Here is an 18,618-nt window from a genome sequence, read left to right on the forward strand (position 1 = left end):
GTTTCAGTCCATTTTCTGAACACGACCCAGGTCTGGCAGACAGACAGGCTCTTAGCAATGGCCCCTCAGTCCGCCTGACTCCACACTGCAGCCGTTCTGGCTCCATGTCTCCTCCAGAGTAATTAATATCTGCGAGGTGGGTTTAATACACTGTAGCAGTAGCATCAGCAGCAATGCAACGAGGGAAAGTCAATGTCCGGACCGTGGTTGTCATAACTACCTCATGGAAATTAGGCTCTTTTTTAATAATGCAGATGCACCTCTAATGCTTGTTATGGAAATACCCCAAGTGACAATCCAATGAGTGACTGAGTTGATGACGGCAGTCATTGGGATTTGTATTTGACATTTCACAGTGCTGATGTAGCTAGTCATCAATGTTCTACTTTGAACATCTCTTACCAGAGCACTGACCACCAGACGAACAGCATGAAACATGGATTTTCTGTGTTTTTAAACAGTAGGCTGTAACAGTTGTTCCTGAAATAAAACATGTTCGTTCAAATCCCAAGCACAACTGGGTCTTAGTCACCGTCATGAAGAAAATGGGTTTACCACAGCAAAGCAATCTTTGAAGAGAGGCAGTTAATGAAAGGTGATATTTGATAGCTTTCTCCTGATTTTAGTGAACTGATAAATGATCAGAGGTCAGGCAGTCTACTGTGAAAACAGATTTGTATCTTCATTTTGGAGCCAAAAGCTACATTGTTCACCATTCATAACACAAAGCCTACTCTTCTATTAAAAGGCCTCCTAACATCACTTACCTGCTGTCCTTTCCAGAAGATTATCTCAGTTCAGTCACTGCTGGAAATCGGAAGACATCAGCCCTTAGACTTTGGTTCTGCAATAGAACACTTTTATATGATGTTTGTCATTAAAAAAAAACATTCTCTCTTTCAGTTTTGTTGCATGGAAATGTGATCTAGTAATGCATGAGGCAACTAGAATATCAATTACTTCTTTCACTCTCTCTTGGATTAGCTCCTCTATCGCTTCATTAAAAATAAAACCGCTCAGGGAAATTAAATACATGTACTCCGAACCGGAGTGGCGCAGTGGTCTAAGGCACTGCATCGCAGTGCTAGCTGTGCCACTAGAGATCCTGGTTCGAATCCAGGCTCTGTCGTAGTCGGCCGCGACCGGGAGACCCATGTGGCGGCGCACAATTGGCCCAGCGTCGTCCAGGGTAGGGGAGGGAATGGCCGGCAGGGATGTAGCTCAGTTGGTAGAGCATGGCGTTTGCAACGCCAGGGTTCGATTCCCACGGGGGGCCAGTATGAAAAAAATACTCGCTCTGGATAAGAGCGTCTGCTAAATGACTAAAATGTAAATGTATTATATTGCATCCTTAAGGCTTCTCTTACCTTGGAGCCGATTTATGTTTTGGGGGGTTGTCAGATTTAGCTACGGTACATGTTGCACCAAAATAGAGGTGTTGGCTTTGGATGTATGTACCACTGGCTTTTGGCCTTTAAAGATGCACTACGTGGAAATCGCTCTGCTATTTCCTGGATGCTAAAATTCGAATAGTTCGCTTAATTTCAGTTTATGTGACAAATCAAGCAAGTATAGTGTAGAGAATCATTGTACCATCTAAACTGCTGTGAAATATATTTTCCATAACCAAAAATATTGTATTTTCAGCTGTTCGATACTGGTGTACAAATCCGAAAGTAAAAGACTCAAAAACGAAACCTAAGAACGGGAAACATAGACAGCGCACACAGAAAAGGTCTACTTGCTTTCAATGAGTGACAGATCTATAACACATATTTCTGTGAATTTGGTTGGGTCGGCCAAAAAAGTTACATATTGCAGCTTTAAGAGAGAGATTGGCATATATAATGGCAATATAATCTGCTACTAGGGTTGACAGGATTGGAAGCAGTTTTGGGTTTCCAGGATTACCGTCATTGAGTTTGAAATGCTTATTTTGTCACAGAAGGGACAAGCTAGGCCCTGTGACAGAGGGATGAAGAACAATGACTCTGAATACGGACAATGGTTTAGGGACATATTTTCATTGCAGAGTTAGGCCTATTACCATGGCCATTTATGTTAAGTAGAAAAGAGGAAGAAAATTATGCTGACTATTGAACCGGCGGTATATGATTTTTATATTGTCTGTTTCAGGTTATTGCAGGAATTACCTTGTTTCTCTAATTTCTCCTCTCTCTCTCCCCCAGATTGGGTGATCTGGGATGAAGTCTCATGAATTCCCTCATTGGAGCTGACATTAACAGTCAGCAGGAACAACAAGTGCATATTCTTCACAAGACAGAAACATCCCCTCCTCACCCCCGCTGTCATTTCCCCTACAACGTCCGTCTAACAGTCCAAGGTGACCTACGCATTCAATGGCCGGCCGAAGGAAGACCACAACCCCTTGTAGAGCTGATGCTTCTGTTAGAGCTGATTACATGATGGGGCAGGAGGATCCAGGTGAGATGGAGGTATCGGCGAACGACAAAAGCACAGTGGTGAATGGATCCACAGAGATGCTTCCTGGAGAGGACTGGAGCTCTGGGACAGGGCCTAGTGGTTCACGCCAGGAGTCGCCGGTCCCTGAGAAACCTAATGCGGTGGATTCAAGGCCACAGAGGAAGCAGCAGGGAGGCTACGAATGCAAGTACTGTCCGTTCTCTACGCAGAACCTGAATGAATTCAAGGAGCACGTGGACTCCAATCACCCCAATGTCATTCTCAACCCGCTCTACCTGTGTGCCGTGTGTAGCTTCAACACAAAGAAGTTTGACACCTTGACAGAGCACAACGAGAGGTGTCATCCAGGGGAGAGCAACTTTAAGTTCAAGAGAATCAAACTGAACAATCAGACCATCCTAGAGCAGTCGATAGAAGGAGCAAGCAACGCCGTCGTCTGTGATTCAACCAACGGCATTCTTACTGGAGAAGACTTCGCCACTTTCCCCCTGTGCAAATCTACGACGGTGAAGATTAGTAAGCCAAAAATAGACAACAAACGGTTATTGACAGAAAGTCAATCGGACAGACTCAACCCCGAGCTCCACAAAAAGCAGATTGCCGCCGTGAATATGAACGGGACCGTGATCATCCCAGAAGCGACCCTAAAAGATGGCGTCTCACATATCATGCCTTCTCTTCAGCGCCCACCAAACTACAACTTAGTACCAAAAATCGCTGTCCCTTTGAACACCTCCAAGTACAACCCTTCACTGGACAATAACCTGACACTCATCACATCCTTCACCAAGTTCCCGTACCCGACCCAAGCGGAGCTCTCCTGGCTTACCGCTGCCTCGAAGCACCCCGAGGAACAGATCAAGGTGTGGTTCACCCTCCAGAGACTGAAACAAGGCATCAGCTGGTCCCCTGAAGAGGTGGAAGAAGCTCGGAAGAAGATGTTCAACGGTACCATCCAGTCAGTCCCACAGACCACTTTCACCGTGCTGAGCGGTGCCCAGCTGGCCCAGTCCACCAAAGGACAACAGTCCCTAGTTCAATCCGTCCCCTTCAACCTCCTGGGACAGACCAGTTATGTGTTGACGCCGGTTACAAACGGCTCAGCTGTCAGTTGTTCTCCCATCACGCTAACCATGGCAAACCAGGTGGTGCAGTCTGTCAAGCGACCCTTGGCAGCTCCAGTAGTGGCCGCTTCAGAGATCAAACGTCCCTCCATAATCCAGACGATTCAGGCACCTACACTTAGACTGGTGGCTTCGCCTAAACCCAGCTTCACGTCAGACTCTAATAAAACCCCGGACCAGATTGTGGTGCTGAAAGCTAGTTACACCCAGTGCCAGTTCCCTGAAGAGGAGGAAGTGTACCGTCTCATTGAGTCCACCGGCCTCTCTAGAGGAGAAATCAAGAAGTGGTTCAGTGAGCAAAGACTCCTCAATTACAAGGTGGCGCCACAGGTGATCAAGATTGAGCCCCAGGCATTGAAAGACAGTCAGCCCAAAAAGGCTGTCCCCACCCAGTTTCCTCTCCTGGAGAGGCTCAAAGGCAAATCCTCTGAGCAGCTCAAGATGCTAGAGGGGAGTTTTCAGAGGACCAGCTCCCCCACTGAAATTGACGTCGATAACCTCGTTGTGGACACAAGGCTCTCCAAGACTGAGATCGACTGCTGGTTCTCAGAGCGCAGAGCGCTGCGGGACAACTTGGAGCAAGCCCTGGCAAACTCCCTGGGTCCTAAGAGCCTTGAGGAGCAACGAGGGATACTGAATAGTGTTTACGAGCAGGACAGCAAAGTCCGGTGCTCACCTCTTCCCATTGTCACCACTTCCACCAGTCCTGAGCCCATCGACAGCAAATCCCTGGGGCTTCTCAAAGAGGTGTTCACCCAGACCCAGTGGCCGTCACCAGAAGAGTACAGCCAGCTGGAGGGCCAGACAGGTTTGTCTCGCACAGAGATTGTCCGCTGGTTCAAGGAAAACCGATCCGCCCTGACGAATGGAACATTGGACTGGATGGAACCGTTTCAGAAAGTCAACGGCAAAGCAGGACCGAATGGTCAGAGCTCGTCGACGTCAGCGATCCCAGAACGACCTCCAAGCAGCATTCTCGAGCAGCACTTCACAGAAGCCAAGACGACACTGCTTTCAGCAGAAGATGCAGAGAAGCTTCCATTGCAGTCGAAACTCATCAACCAGGACATAGTCCAGTGGTTTACCAGCAAGCTGGGCCAGAGTATGACGGACATCAGCAGGGGCAGGGACCAACATGGACAGGCCAGCGTGGACAGAAGCAGATGGGTGAAGGTGACCATGGCTGTAGGGGACGAGACTAAAGGTGCTTTGGAGAACCAGAAGATGGGATCCGAGGCAGAGGTGCTGATGGGAGACCAACCTGGTCGGGTGACTGGATGAAAAGAACATGGTGAGTAGCCTATGATAAGCTACTGTACTGCAGGTTTATAATTCCTTTGAGAGTAGCCTATGATAAACAACTGTACTGCAGGTTTATAAGTCCTTTCAGAATGACGTATTTCAGTGTTAATGATTTTCGTCTTGATGCCTGTAAGTAACTCAGTCAAAAGATACGTCAGAGATGAAGGGAAATTGGTTATGTAGTAGTGTGATGGTTTTCCCTTTAACAGAGCGATGGCAACCATCTAGCAGCTGTGACTTATAACCACCCGGGATGCCTGTAATTTAGCCTTCAGAAAAACATCTTGGCAGGAAGAGGCTACTGGGATTACACATGTAGTTATCACTGGGGCTTTTTTCCCTGGTGAACAGAAAAGTACCTCTGATAACCTGCTGTATTGGTCTGTTAATTGCTAATTAAAAGCTGCAGAATGACAGGTTAATATATGTGAAGTTGACAACAAATGGTTTTGTCAGCCATTTGTATAACAAGTCTGTGTTTTGACATTTACTTTGTTTCAGAGGACAACATTAGAGGATGCTGAGTTTCTCAAACAGAAGATTCTCAAGATTGTTGAATCTGGAACCAATGATTTCCTACCTGGCCTATAACATCAGGGGCACAGTGGACGGTAGAGTCCACTCAGAACACTGACTGGCAAGACCATTGAGTGCCAAAGCTGGACTTGATACATTTATTGTTATTATTACACTTATTAAAAAGGGCCTTGTAAATATTTTTCTGTATTGCAAAAGCTTTGTAAACATTTTCGGGGTTGATGGTTTTTACATTTATAACAGGAGTCCCCCAATAACCTCTATTAGAACAATGTTTTCGTTTTTATGACTATGATGGTAATTGTAAACCAATTCATCAGTTGGTAATTTTGTTTTAAAAAACAACAAAACATTTAAAGTGACTAGCAGCTGGTCATAGATGGCACTTATTTCACGTGGACAGACAAGTAACACTTCTGATCTGATAACCAGTGAGTTCATCCATTGGACTAGAATCACCTAGCCTGGGTACCAAATGTTTGGCATATGACAAGGAGTGGATTGATAGCACAAACAGGTCTGCTACCCAGGCTAAGAATCACCTACTACATTACAATAACAGTTCCCTCTCTCATGCTAAACACTACCGTTGCCTGAGAATACAGTCAGCCACGGAATGGACATGAATAAAAACACTAGAAAATGCACTGTACAAGTTTTTGTAGTTCAGTCTCATTTTTGAATTGTTGCATCAGTAACTGGTCTTTTCTCGTGTTGGCTTTCTAGATATCCTAGGTGTTAGGCTCCATTTCAATGGCAGATTTGCGACTGCTCGCTCATTGAGTTTTTCATGCTTCTGCTATTAGTGAGTCATGTTCATACATGTATCTGGAATACTGTGCTTCTACCAAGAGTCTCTTTGCTTGCTCTTTTTTAAAATCAGTCTGCTGTAACTCAATAAAACACAACCAAGTGAAAGCTGTCTCTTGGTCCCTTGTGCACTGGTCACTACTCAGAGATACTTAACCCTAAGGGCCCAGGGCTGAGGTTCTACTAAGCTAACATACAGAATTGCTTTTAGATGGTCATGCCAAGGATCATTTAGCTATTTGATTTGGAATTTTAGGACACCTGTATGTATAAAAAAAAAAAAAACTAATCAAAAGGAGGTATGTTTTAAAGTGTCTGCCCTATATCTGAGACATAAGAAAGTTCAGGGGGGAAAAATCTCATTTTACCGTGGAACGACCCGTATACCTTTGACTTGGAAATACCCTATTCACTTCCATTCATTTTTCGGCCTGGTACCGGGTTACCTTCAAACGAGTACCGTGACACTTGTGGAGGTCGTAGAGCAAAATGGAGAACACCATTGTGTTCGTGAGTCATCTTTCCATAGGCTGGTCATATCTTGTAGGCCAAACTGTTCGGACACTAGACATTTGTAAGAATACTGATTTTCGGTATGTCTCCTGGTCTGACAAACGCCGCTGTAGCTCTGCCACCTTCCACAGCAGATGCGCTGGATTGAGAACTGGCCCATGCAAAAAAACATCTAGCTTAAACAGACTTTTGGTATTATGCTGATCAGATTGAGCAGGCGCGTCAATCAACTCTAGGGGAAACGCACACACTGAGTATACCAAACATTGAGTTACACCCCATTTTGCCCTCAGAACAGCCTCAATTCTTCGGGGCATGGACTCTACAAGGTGTTGAAAGCATTCCACAGGGATGCTGATCCACATTGACTCCAATGCTTCCCCCAGTCGTGTCAAGTTGGCTGGATATCCTTAGGGTGGAGGACCATTCTTGATACACATGGGAAACTGTTGAGCATGAAAACCTAGCAGCATTGCAATTGTCACAAACCGGCACGTACCCCGTTCAAAGGTACTTACATTTTGTGTCTTGCCCATTCACCCTCAATGGCATGCACACAATCCATGTCTCAGTCTCAAGGGTTCAAAATCATTCTTCAACCTGTCATCTACACTGATTTAAGTGGATTTAACATGTGAATCAATAAGGGATCATAGCTTTCACTTGGATTCACCTGGTTAGTCTGTCTTGGAAATAGAGTTCTTAATAGGTTGCCTTATTCTGCATTTTCCCCCTTCCTGTGTCCTTTAAGAATATTTTGGTCGAGAGACATGCAATTGAGATGTAAAAATGCACTGGATTTGATTACTTCAGTACAACGTTAAATCAAAAGAATTTTAACGCAACAAAAACTGGAAAGTTTTGTTCCGTTCTGTTTACTCAAGTACAAAATGCCATTGTACAAAACAAGTTAGAGAAACAGACAGACCCAGTCAAATAAACACAATCATAAGACACTCAACTGAAAGACATCCTCTGGTATAAGGTCAAGGGTCACTGTACATGTGTGTCGGGGTCAATTCCATTGCAAATTCAGGAAATAAAGTTACATTTCCTGAACGCTTCTCTGAAGGGAAAAAAATAATTGTAATTTCAGTTAACTTCTTGAATTTAAATGGAATTGACCCCAACCCTGGTGAATAACTAACTATACATCCTCAAGACTAGTGTGATTATTACAACTGTTTTGCTTTTTAGATTGGATTATTTCATCTTCTGAATGGAAATCAAAATTGGCAACAAGCAATCACTCATCTTGAAAACAATTGATGCCATTTCACAGTTGAGTGTAAGTTATTACATACAACTGGGGGTATTCATGAAATCTTGCAGTTTCATTTAATTGCCATGTTGCGGAGCTAAATCAAGGAGAAACCGAACCATGACACTGCAGTTTTATGGATCCAAACCAGCTTTACCAAAGCAATCTACTGGGACAGTGTGAGCACATACTGTAGGCATTTCTCTCAAACCACAAACTACATTGTTGCATCATTATTGAATTTTTATACTACGTTGAAGATTCTTTTTTTTTATTTTACAACCTCGACCCTACTCCCCCATTCAAACAGACAAACATTCAGTGTGGCTGTGCAATCATACAACAGCGCAGACCGGGGGAGAATGAACAAGAGATATCGTTTTGTGTTATTACATATGTGCCTCTAGCTACACAGCCAGTGTGACAGTTGCTGTTGCCTCGTGTTCTATTTAGAGAGAGACGGGGCAAAGAGAATTCAATTCTTAGTGCTCGGCTGTTCTCTCCCAGAACAATGCTTTTCTAAATAGCCAAACCCACGCTCTGAAAAGGCTGGCTGAGGCAACACACTGGTTAGGAGGAACCCTGTAATTACAGTGTAATCGGATATGGCATCTTGTGTGAGAGAGAGCACAGAATGAAAGAACAACATGCTGATCATATCCACAGCTGCGACATCTCTTTTCTGAACAGTCCAAAGGAAGGGGAGTTAGATACCAAAACAAATCTGCTTTCTTCTGCATAATTTGGACATCAACAGTAGTCTTGAGGAGTAGAGAGTCTTGAGGAGACAAGAGTCTTTGTCCTACTACTCGGTGGGACGAGGGACAGTCTCCTCAGTCGTCCCCTAGACGGAAGCCAGCTCCCCAGGCATGACGTCCTCCCATACCTCCTCCACCACCACCACCACCTCCGGCCTCTGGAGCTGCAGGTCTCCTGCTGGGCGGAGCTCCAAACCCAGACACGCCCCCTCGTCTGTTGGGCAGGAAGCGGTACCTGTAGACGAGACAGAGGACCGCATACTGTATTATAACAGACATGCATCTCTGAAATGTAGAGTAAGGAATCACAGAGGACAACAGGGCTGTGTTCAGCAGGAATCACAGAGGACAACAGGGCTGTGTTCAGCAGGAATCACAGAGGACAACAGGGCTGTGTTCAGCAGGAATGTTTACATATAAATATATTGTGTAGAACAAACATGCATTATGCATCTCTGAGCTCTATTCATGACATTTCTACCAGTCATGTTGCTTCATTAAAGCAACGCATGATTGGGACACCAGACAGGTAGAGTAGCAGAGGAACTCACAGGAAGTCAGGTGTTGAGAGGAAGGACCTGCCTCCCAGGTCCATGGGGTATTTAAACATCAGGAAGAAGTAGAGGTGACCCACCAGGTTCCCAATCAGTTCATTGACAACACTGGAGATGAGAGTAGACAACCAAGACATTCAGGATTTTACTATTGACTTTTTGGACATTTCTGTTGAAAATGTAATTGTCGTTATAACATGTTGAATTGTTGACAGAAATAATGGAACTACTTACGAGCCTCCAATAATGTAGTTGAACCCAAGGATGACCCAGGGTAGATAACATGCTTTGAAGCGTGTTCCAAACCAGAAGGAGACTATCGTTTCTCTGTTCAGCTGAGCCCACACGTACAGGACAGACATTATCAACGGGATCATCAGGAGCTGGAAAACGCAACAAGATTATCATATTTTAATAGTAGTTCTCAAATCAGTTATTTCATTAGAAGAGGTGGACCAAAACCCCCTAAACAATTTATTTAATGTATCTAATAATGTAGGTTATAGATACATCCTCTTTTACAAACCAACTGACCAAGAGGCTGCAGCGACACAGTCAGCAGAGATACCTTAGCACTGAAGCTTTAGATGGCATAATTCTTATTGTCATGATGACCACGGAAGTGTCCAGTTTGTTTAAACTAAATGACAGTGGTTGTGATGACCTCTGGTAGATTTATGGTCAGTAGCACTGAGGTGGGATGACTAGCCTCTTAGCTGTCAGAGACTGATGGTTCAGAGCTGTCTCAGGCAGTCCCAAATGGCACCCTATTCCTTATATAGTGCACTACTTTAGACCAGAGTGCACTATATAGGGAATAAGGTGCCATTTGGGACACACACCGAGTGTCGGCCCCTCTGTGAAACAAGATACAGCAGACTAGACCAGTCTGATCATCTGACAGCAACTCCCCATCATGATAAACTAGACCAGTCTGATCATCTGACAGCAACTGCCCATCATGATAAACTAGACCAGTCTGATCATCTGACAGCAACTGCCCATCATGATAAACTAGACCAGTCTGATCATCTGACAGCAACTCCCCATCATGATAAACTAGACCAGTCTGATCATCTGACAGCAACTGCCCATCATGATAAACTAGACCAGTCTGATCATCTGACAGCAACTCCCCATCATGATAAACTAGACCAGTCTGATCATCTGACAGCAACTCCCCATCATGATAAACTAGACCAGTCTGATCATCTGACAGCAACTGCCCATCATGATAAACTAGACCAGTCTGATCATCTGACAGCAACTGCCCATCATGATAAACTAGACCAGTCTGATCATCTGACCTTCTTAATGAACCTAGTTTACATTATGTTCTAAAGATTAAAGACAAAAAAAAGAGTGAGTGGATTTTCCATGTACCTATATATCAAGCTAATAAGACCTTTCCTATCATTGATAGGTACAGTAGGGATGGGCTGACTTAGCCTTTAATGCATGATTTTGACTATTTGTCTTGGAACGTCGTGGTAAATGAAAAAGGCAACAGGTCTTATTTCTTCTAATCTAGGGACAGAGAGAAAACAGGAGGAAGAAACGTACCTGCATATCCATCATTAACCCAGTTATCTACACAAGCAGTTAAGGAAACCTGTATCCCTCCTGTCAGGATCAATTATTTTACAGATGTTGAATAAACTGTTTCATCTAGTTCTATATAAAACAGGCCACATACCCTGACCTTCATTTCCCGGTTAGTTGCCCAAAAGGAGAAGCAGTGGAACAGATGACTTGACAACAGAACTATTGTGGATGTTCTGTCACGGAGCATAGAGGAGCCTAATGATCCATTCCAGCTGTACTGAGGTTCTTTAACCACAACACAGTAACTGAGGCAGCATGGGTAGAAAGTCTGTCTGTATTTGAACCAGATCTTTCATGTGAGCAGTGTTGTCCCTCCATGTGACCTGGATTAACCACATGGCTATACAGAGACCGTAGCTAGGCCACCCGCAGGCAGGGGGTTTGGCTGTACGGAGAAACAGAGACTGGTTTGGCTGTACGGAGAAACAGAGACTGGTTTGGCTGTACGGAGAAACAGAGACTGGTTTGGCTGTACGGAGAAACAGAGACTGGTTTGGCTGTACGGAGAAACAGAGACTGGTTTGGCTGTACAGAGAAACAGAGACTGGTTTGGCTGTACAGAGAAACAGAGACTGGTTTGGCTGTACAGAGAAACAGAGACTGGTTTGGCTGTACAGGGAAACAGAGACTGGTTTGGCTGTACAGAGAAACAGAGACTGGTTTGGCTGTACAGGGAAACAGAGACTGGTTTGGCTGTACAGAGAAACAGAGACTGGTTTGGCTGTACAGAGAAACAGAGACTGGTTTGGCTGTACAGAGAAACAGAGACTGGTTTGGCTGTACAGGGAAACAGAGACTGGTTTGGCTGTACAGAGAAACAGAGACTGGTTTGGCTGTACAGGGAAACAGAGACTGGTTTGGCTGTACAGAGAAACAGAGACTGGTTTGGCTGTACAGAGAAACAGAGACTGGTTTGGCTGTACAGAGAAACAGAGACTGGTTTGGCTGTACAGGGAAACAGAGACTGGTTTGGCTGTACAGAGAAACAGAGACTGGTTTGGCTGTACAGAGAAACAGAGACTGGTTTGGCTGTACGGAGAAACAGAGACTGGTTTGGCTGTACGGAGAAACAGAGACTGGTTTGGCTGTACGGAGAAACAGAGACTGGTTTGGCTGTACGGAGAAACAGAGACTGGTTTGGCTGTACAGAGAAAGAGATTGTAGCTAGACCACTGGAAAGGGGCTGAACTGTTGCTAGGCAGCTTAACAGGCAGGGGGGTGCTCTAATAACACACCATATAACAAGGCCTAGACTCAGGAGGAAAAAACATGAAACACTATTACCTTTAACAGTTGACAAAACAGCATAACGTCGCTGTCTGATGAAAACCTTCTAACTCCAATTTTGCAAATATATATATATTTTTACATTAATTTAAAGCAGTAACTTCCCTCAATGTTTTCTGTACATTTCATGACTCAAGGACACAAAACATTTATTCAAAATATCTTCTAAACGTTCATAATGGTATGTTCCTTAATGGGAAAATATGGTAATTATTTTCAATTCCTGAAAAGTTTCTGTTTGGAAGATAAGAGGTTTTCACCAGACAGTGATGATAAGTTAAATGTATGGCTAATTGACATCATTCATTTCCTATGACTGATAAACTTGTCAGCTGCATAAAAGATGAAGGCCTCATATTGATAAGCAGATAAAGGATACAACGATGCAGATCCAGTTGAATAGCAGCATGAACACAAAGTCAGCCGGCCGCCCATCAAACGCCCCTGGAAGAGATGAGATATATGAGATATATATATATATATATGAGAGAGAGAGAGATAAGCTCTTTTGTTTGTTTATTTCACTTGCTTTGGCAATGTAAACATGTTTCCCATGCCAATAAAGCCCCTTTGAATTGAAATTGAGATAGCTTTATTTGAGCCACAGGCAATAGGTGTCGTCACACAAAATACTGTACATACAGACCTAACATCGCAATTATTTATTTAACCGTAGCAATTATTTATTTAATCATATTCTAATTGCCTAACCCCACCATGATCACAAGATTTGAAAAAGCAATGACATTGTCTGCTTCCTCCTAACTCCAACAGTCCTAATGTTGTGTAATAGATCAGATCTATAATGGCCCCTGACTAACGATAATAAGTGAATGTGGTGGTCTAGCTGTCTAAGCCTCTGCCTCTGGAGCACATGTACTATGTCCCGCTGTCAGGTTCCAATCCAGCCCACTGCTCTTTAAGCATTCTCTCTCCTACCGTTCACCTCTACCGTTCACCTCTTTCTAGCCAAAATACTTTTATATACACTACCGGTCAAAAGTTTTAGAACACCTACTCATTCAATGGTTTTTCTTAATTTGTACTATTTTCTACATTGTAGAATAATAGTGAAGACATCAAAACTATGAAATAACACATCTGGAATCATGTAGTAACCAAAAAAGTGTTAAACAAATCCAAATATATTTTATATTTGAGATTCTTCAAATAGCCACCCTTTGCCTTGATGACAGCTTTGCACACTCTTGGCATTCTCTCAACCAGCTTCATGAGGTAGTCACCTGGAATGCATTTCAATTAACAGCTGTGCCTTCTTAAAAAAGTTAATTTGTGGAATTGATTTCATTCTTAATGCGTTTGAGCCAATCATTTGTGTTGTGACAAGGTAGGGGTGGTATACAGAAGATAGCCCTATTTGGTAAAAGACCTAGTCCATATTATGGCAACAGCTCAAATAAGCAAAGAGAAATGACAGTCCATCATTACTTTAAGACAAGAAGGTCAGTCAATACGGAAAATGTCAATAACTTTGAACGTTTCTTCAAGTACACTTGCAAAAACCATTACGCGCTATGATGAAACTGGCTCTCATGAGGACCGCCACAGAAATGGAAGACCCAGAGTTACCTCTGCTGGAGAGGATAAGTTCATTAGAGTTACCAGCCTCAGAAATTGCAGCCCAAATAAATGCTTCACAGAGTTCAAGTAACAGACACATCAACATCAACTGTTCAGAGGAGACTGCGTGAATCAGGCCTTCATGGTCGTATTGCTGCAAAGAAACCACTACTAAAGTCCACAAATAAGAAGAAGAGACCTTCTTGGGCCAAGACACACGTGCAATGGACATTAGACCGGTGGAAATGTGTCCTTTGGTCTGGAGTCCAAATTTGAGATTTTTGGTTCCAACTGCCATGTCTTTGTGAGACGCGCTGTGGGTGAACGGATGATCTCCGCATATGTGGTTCCCACCGTAAAGCATGGAGGAGGAGGTGTTATGGACCGCAGAGTGAAGGAAAAGCAGCCAACAAATGCTCAGCATATGTGGGAACTCCTTCAAGACTGTTGGAAAAGCATTCCAGGTGAAGCTGGTTGAGAGAATGCCAAGAGTGTGCAAAGCTGTCATCAAGGCAAAGGGTGGCTATTTGAAGAACCTCAAATATAAAATATATTTTGATTTGTTTAACACTTTTATGGTTACTACATGATTCATGTGTTATTTCATAGTTTTGATGTCTTCACTATTATTCTACAATGTAGAAAATAGAACAAATAAAGAAAACCTTTGAATGAGTAGGTGTTCTAAAACTTTTGACCGGTAGTGTATAAAACAACAAGTGATCTCTATTGGGCTGCTCATAGTTTGGTGCATGATGGCAGGGCCTCTTCCAGAGGACAGGCTCAACATGTATTATTTACAACAACTGCAAATGAGAGCTGGCAGACTGTCAGCCTAGCTAGCCACTGTGACCTGGCGTGAACCCACCTGTCTCCAGCCTCTGTGACCTGGCGTGAACCCACCTGTCTCCAGCCTCTGTGACCTGGCGTGAACCCACCTGTCTCCAGCCTCTGTGACCTGGCGTGAACCCACCTGTCTCCAGCCTCTGTGACCTGGCGTGAACCCACCTGTCTCCAGCCTCTGTGACCTGGCGTGAACCCACCTGTCTCCAGCCTCTGTGACCTGGCGTGAACCCACCTGTCTCCGCTGGGGTGTAGGACTATTCAGTGATGTGAAACATTCTGAATGTTGTTGCAGATTATAAGATCTATTCATTCTATTTCTATGACAATTCCATATTCTACATGGACGCTTCTATCTGAACGTTCTGTAACGTTACATGCTCCTGAACAGAACCCTGCTAGAGGACTGTGTGAACCCACCTGTCTCCAGCCTGGTAGAGTACTGGTAGAGGAAATACAGATTGACTAGGTAGAGGAAGCCTGTTCCAGGGCCCACAGGGAAGTAGAGGGTGGAGGTGATTGGTCTCCATACCTGTAGAGAGCGAGAGACATATTGGACATTATTACCAACCACTCACAGAGGCTACAGTCTGTTAGCATTTAGGCTACAGTCTGTTAGCATTTAGGCATGCCAGGGCAGTAACTGGTCGGGGTGGGTGCCAGGGCAGTAACTGGTCGGGGTGGGTGCCAGGGCAGTAACTGGTCGGGGTGGGTGCCAGGGCAGTAACTGGTCGGGGTGGGTGCCAGGGCAGTAACTGGTCGGGGTGGGTGCCAGGGCAGTAACTGGTGGGGGTGGGTGCCAGGGCAGTAACTAGTGGGGGTGGGTGCCAGGGCAGTAACTAGTGGGGGTGGGTGCCAGGGCAGTAACTGGTGGGGGTGGGTGCCAGGGCAGTAACTGGTGGGGGTGGGCTGTGGGCGAGAGCTGGAGCTTGGCAGGCCCTCCACAGCTAAATGCTTTATTCACATGTGATGTAATGGGGCACCAGTTCATGATGACAAAATGTGAACTCAACTGCCACATTCACAGGTTTATGAAAAGCTTATTGGTATTGGGCATGCGTTCCTTTTAATGTAAACACACTAGGGTATTCAGGATACCATACCAGTATTGTGTTACCACGAAAACACAAAGCAGGCTAAACTCTATGGTCCTTTAAAACCTGCATATATGTAACATATTGTCCTTTAAAACCTGCCTGTATGTAACACATATTGTCCTTTAACACCTGCCTGTATGTAACATATTGTCCTTTAAAACCTGCCTGTATGTAACATTTTGTCCTTTAAAACCTGCCTGTATGTAACATTTTGTCCTTTAAAACCTGCCTGTATGTAACATTTTGTCCTTTAAAACCTGCATATATGTAACATATTGTCCTTTAAAACCTGCCTGTATGTAACATATTGTCCTTTAACACCTGCCTGTATGTAACATATTGTCCTTTAACACCTGCCTGTATGTAACATATTGTGTGATACAGGCCTAGTTTGGAGAAAAAACTAATGTGACTGCTGACAACATAAGGCTGTGTGTTTACAACTTTAGAATGTTTGTTTCTCAAGAAATGAAGTCTGCTTCATGTTTTGTTGCCACGATACTTCCAAGTATTGCAACACTGGTATCGAGACAACCCTAAAACATACACCCTGGGCCATATGAACAGCTGACTGGGTTGGGGCACTGCACTGATTTCTTTCTCTCCACAAAAACCCAATGGAACAACAGCCCAGCACAGGTGTGCCAGCTGTGGCCTCGCCAATGGAAACCTGCTCTGCCCTCACAAGATAACAACCAGTAGTCAGCTGAGCTGTCAGGGCCAAGAACTGATACTGTCCTCTGCTCTTATCCTTCTAGACCCATCCGCTGCCTTTGATACTGTGAATCATCAGATCCTCCTCTCCACCCTCTCCGAGTTGGGCATCTCCGCCGCTGCTCACTCTTGGATTGCGTCCTACCTGACAGGTCGCTCCTACCAGGTGGCGTGGCGAGAATCTGTCTCCGCAACACGTGCTCTCACCACTGGTGTCCCCCAGGACTCAGTTCTAGGCCCTCTCCTATTCTCTCTATACACCAAGTCACTTGGCTCTGTCATATCCTCACATGGTCTCTCCTATCATTGCTACGCAGACGACACACAATTAATTTTCTCCTTTCCCCCTTCTGATAACCAGGTGGCGAATCGCATCTCTGCATGTCTGGCAGACATATCAGTGTGGATGTCGGATCACCACCTCAAGCTGAACCTCGGCAAGACGGAGCTGCTCTTCCTCCCGGGGAAGGACTTCCCGCTCCATGATCTCGCCATCACGGTTGACAACTCCATTGTGTCCTCCTCCCAGAGTGCAAAGAACCTTGGCGTGACCCTGGACAACACCCTGTCGTTCTCCGCTAACATCAAAGCGGTGACCCAATCCTGCAGGTTCATGCTCTACAACATTCGCAGAGTACGACCCTACCTTACACAGAAAGCGGCACAGGTCCTAATCCAGGCACTTGTCATCTCCCGTCTGGATTAATGCAACTCACTGTTGGCTGGGCTCCCTGCCTGTGCCATTAAACCCCTTCAACTTATCCAGAATGCTGCAGCCCGTCTGGTGTTCAACCTTCCCAAGTTCTCTGATGTCACCACGCTCCTCCGCACACTCCACTGGCTTCCAGTTGAGGCTTGCATCTACTACAAGACATGGTGCTTGCCTACAGAGCTGTGAGGGGAACGGCACCTCCTTACCTTCAGGCTCTGATCAGACCCTACACCCAAACGAGGGCACTACGTTTATCCACCTCTGGCCTGCTAGCTCCCCTACCTCTACGGAAGCACAGTTCCCGCTCAGCCCAGTCAAAGCAATTCGCTCTGGCACCCCAATGGTGGAACAAGCTCCCCCACGACGCCAGGACAGCGGAGTCACTGACCACCTTCCAGAGACACTTGAAACCCTACCTCTTTAAGGAATACCTGGAATAGTATAAAGTAATCCTTCTTCCCACACCCCCCATAATGGTTGTCCCACTGGCTATCATAAGTTGAATGCACCAATTTGTAAGTCGCTCTGGATAAGAGCGTCTGCTAAATAATGTAAATGTCCACCCTGTATGTGTTTGTGGTGTGTGTGTGTGTAGCTGAAATTGAAATTGCTGCTATCCTATCATCGAACTAGCGTCTTCATGCATCCCGGAAGTCCAACCTCTTTGTTTTGTGATTGGACTGAATTCACACCCCTCTTACAATCTAAGGCCTGCTAGCCTTGATGCTAGGCTATCATAGCAACACAGCGAATTGTAGCGCACATAAACAAACCCACTGCCCATAACTTACCTGAAATTTGTGAAAGAAGTTCTCTGGCCATAAGACGAGGTACATGGGATTGATTAGTCCCAGTTTACCTATCAAGGGAACTGCAATCGACCCAGCAAACCAGTACCGGGTGATGAACGGGATGCTTTTGAACCAGTCCCCGATATCTGACATCTTTCCATACGATCTTGACAAAACGACCAGTCAAAGAATTGCCTAAAGGCAAATGTGTTATAACTCCCCTTCGATGACAACAATTATTCACGAACGTTTTGTTCCTCCGTCAAGTTTTCATGACGTGGCTTCTTATTATACCTCAATATTCTCGCGACTAGCTCTTGAACTGCTCACTTCCTGTCAAATTTGCACATCAGTCCTTGCTATCTGGGATCCTTGGGACGTCACAACTCTGACGTTACTCCATTGAAGTTGAAATTTAAAATTATTTACACTGAACAGAAATATAAAAATGCAACAATTTCTAAGATTTGTTAAGTTGCGTCAATTCAAATCTGGTATTTGGGACAAAAGAGGTCAACACGACTTCTAAGATATACTAGTATTTTAATTAATGCAAAACCTTCAATGGTAAATATGATATTCGTATATACGGGTCCACTGAAATACCACGCAGGGCACTCAGAGAACTAAACCATTGTTTACAGGTTCTTTCTCAAATATTCTGACAGAGAGTTCCCACCTCTT

General features: G+C 44.6%; 2 protein-coding genes across 2 annotated transcripts in view; one reads left to right on the forward strand and one right to left on the reverse strand.

The window, feature by feature from the left end:
- Positions 1-6,323, forward strand: part of LOC311126917 (zinc fingers and homeoboxes protein 2-like) — a 19,045-nt gene extending 12,722 nt beyond the window's left edge. Inside the window, exons 2-3 of the mRNA XM_084158616.1 lie at positions 2,190-4,860; positions 5,373-6,323. Of these exons, the coding sequence (XP_084014742.1) occupies positions 2,361-4,850 (2,490 nt within the window). The 5' untranslated portion in view covers positions 2,190-2,360 and the 3' untranslated portion in view covers positions 4,851-4,860; positions 5,373-6,323. The remainder of the gene's footprint in view (positions 1-2,189; positions 4,861-5,372) is intronic.
- Positions 6,324-7,583: 1,260 nt separating this feature from the next.
- LOC311127003 (derlin-1-like) lies at positions 7,584-18,291 on the reverse strand. Its single transcript, XM_084158738.1, has 7 exons — positions 17,935-18,291; positions 15,041-15,152; positions 12,576-12,640; positions 10,868-10,894; positions 9,539-9,687; positions 9,302-9,412; positions 7,584-8,985 (listed from the first exon to the last, which is right to left on the reverse strand). The coding sequence occupies exons 1-7, from the start codon at positions 18,085-18,087 to the stop codon at positions 8,826-8,828; spliced, it is 777 nt and encodes a 258-aa protein (XP_084014864.1). The 5' UTR covers positions 18,088-18,291; the 3' UTR covers positions 7,584-8,825.
- Between the last annotated feature and the right edge of the window lie 327 nt (positions 18,292-18,618).

This window comes from Coregonus lavaretus, assembly GCF_964263955.1.
Source record: "Coregonus lavaretus genome assembly, chromosome: 3".
In the NCBI taxonomy this organism is placed as follows: domain Eukaryota; kingdom Metazoa; phylum Chordata; class Actinopteri; order Salmoniformes; family Salmonidae; genus Coregonus; species Coregonus lavaretus.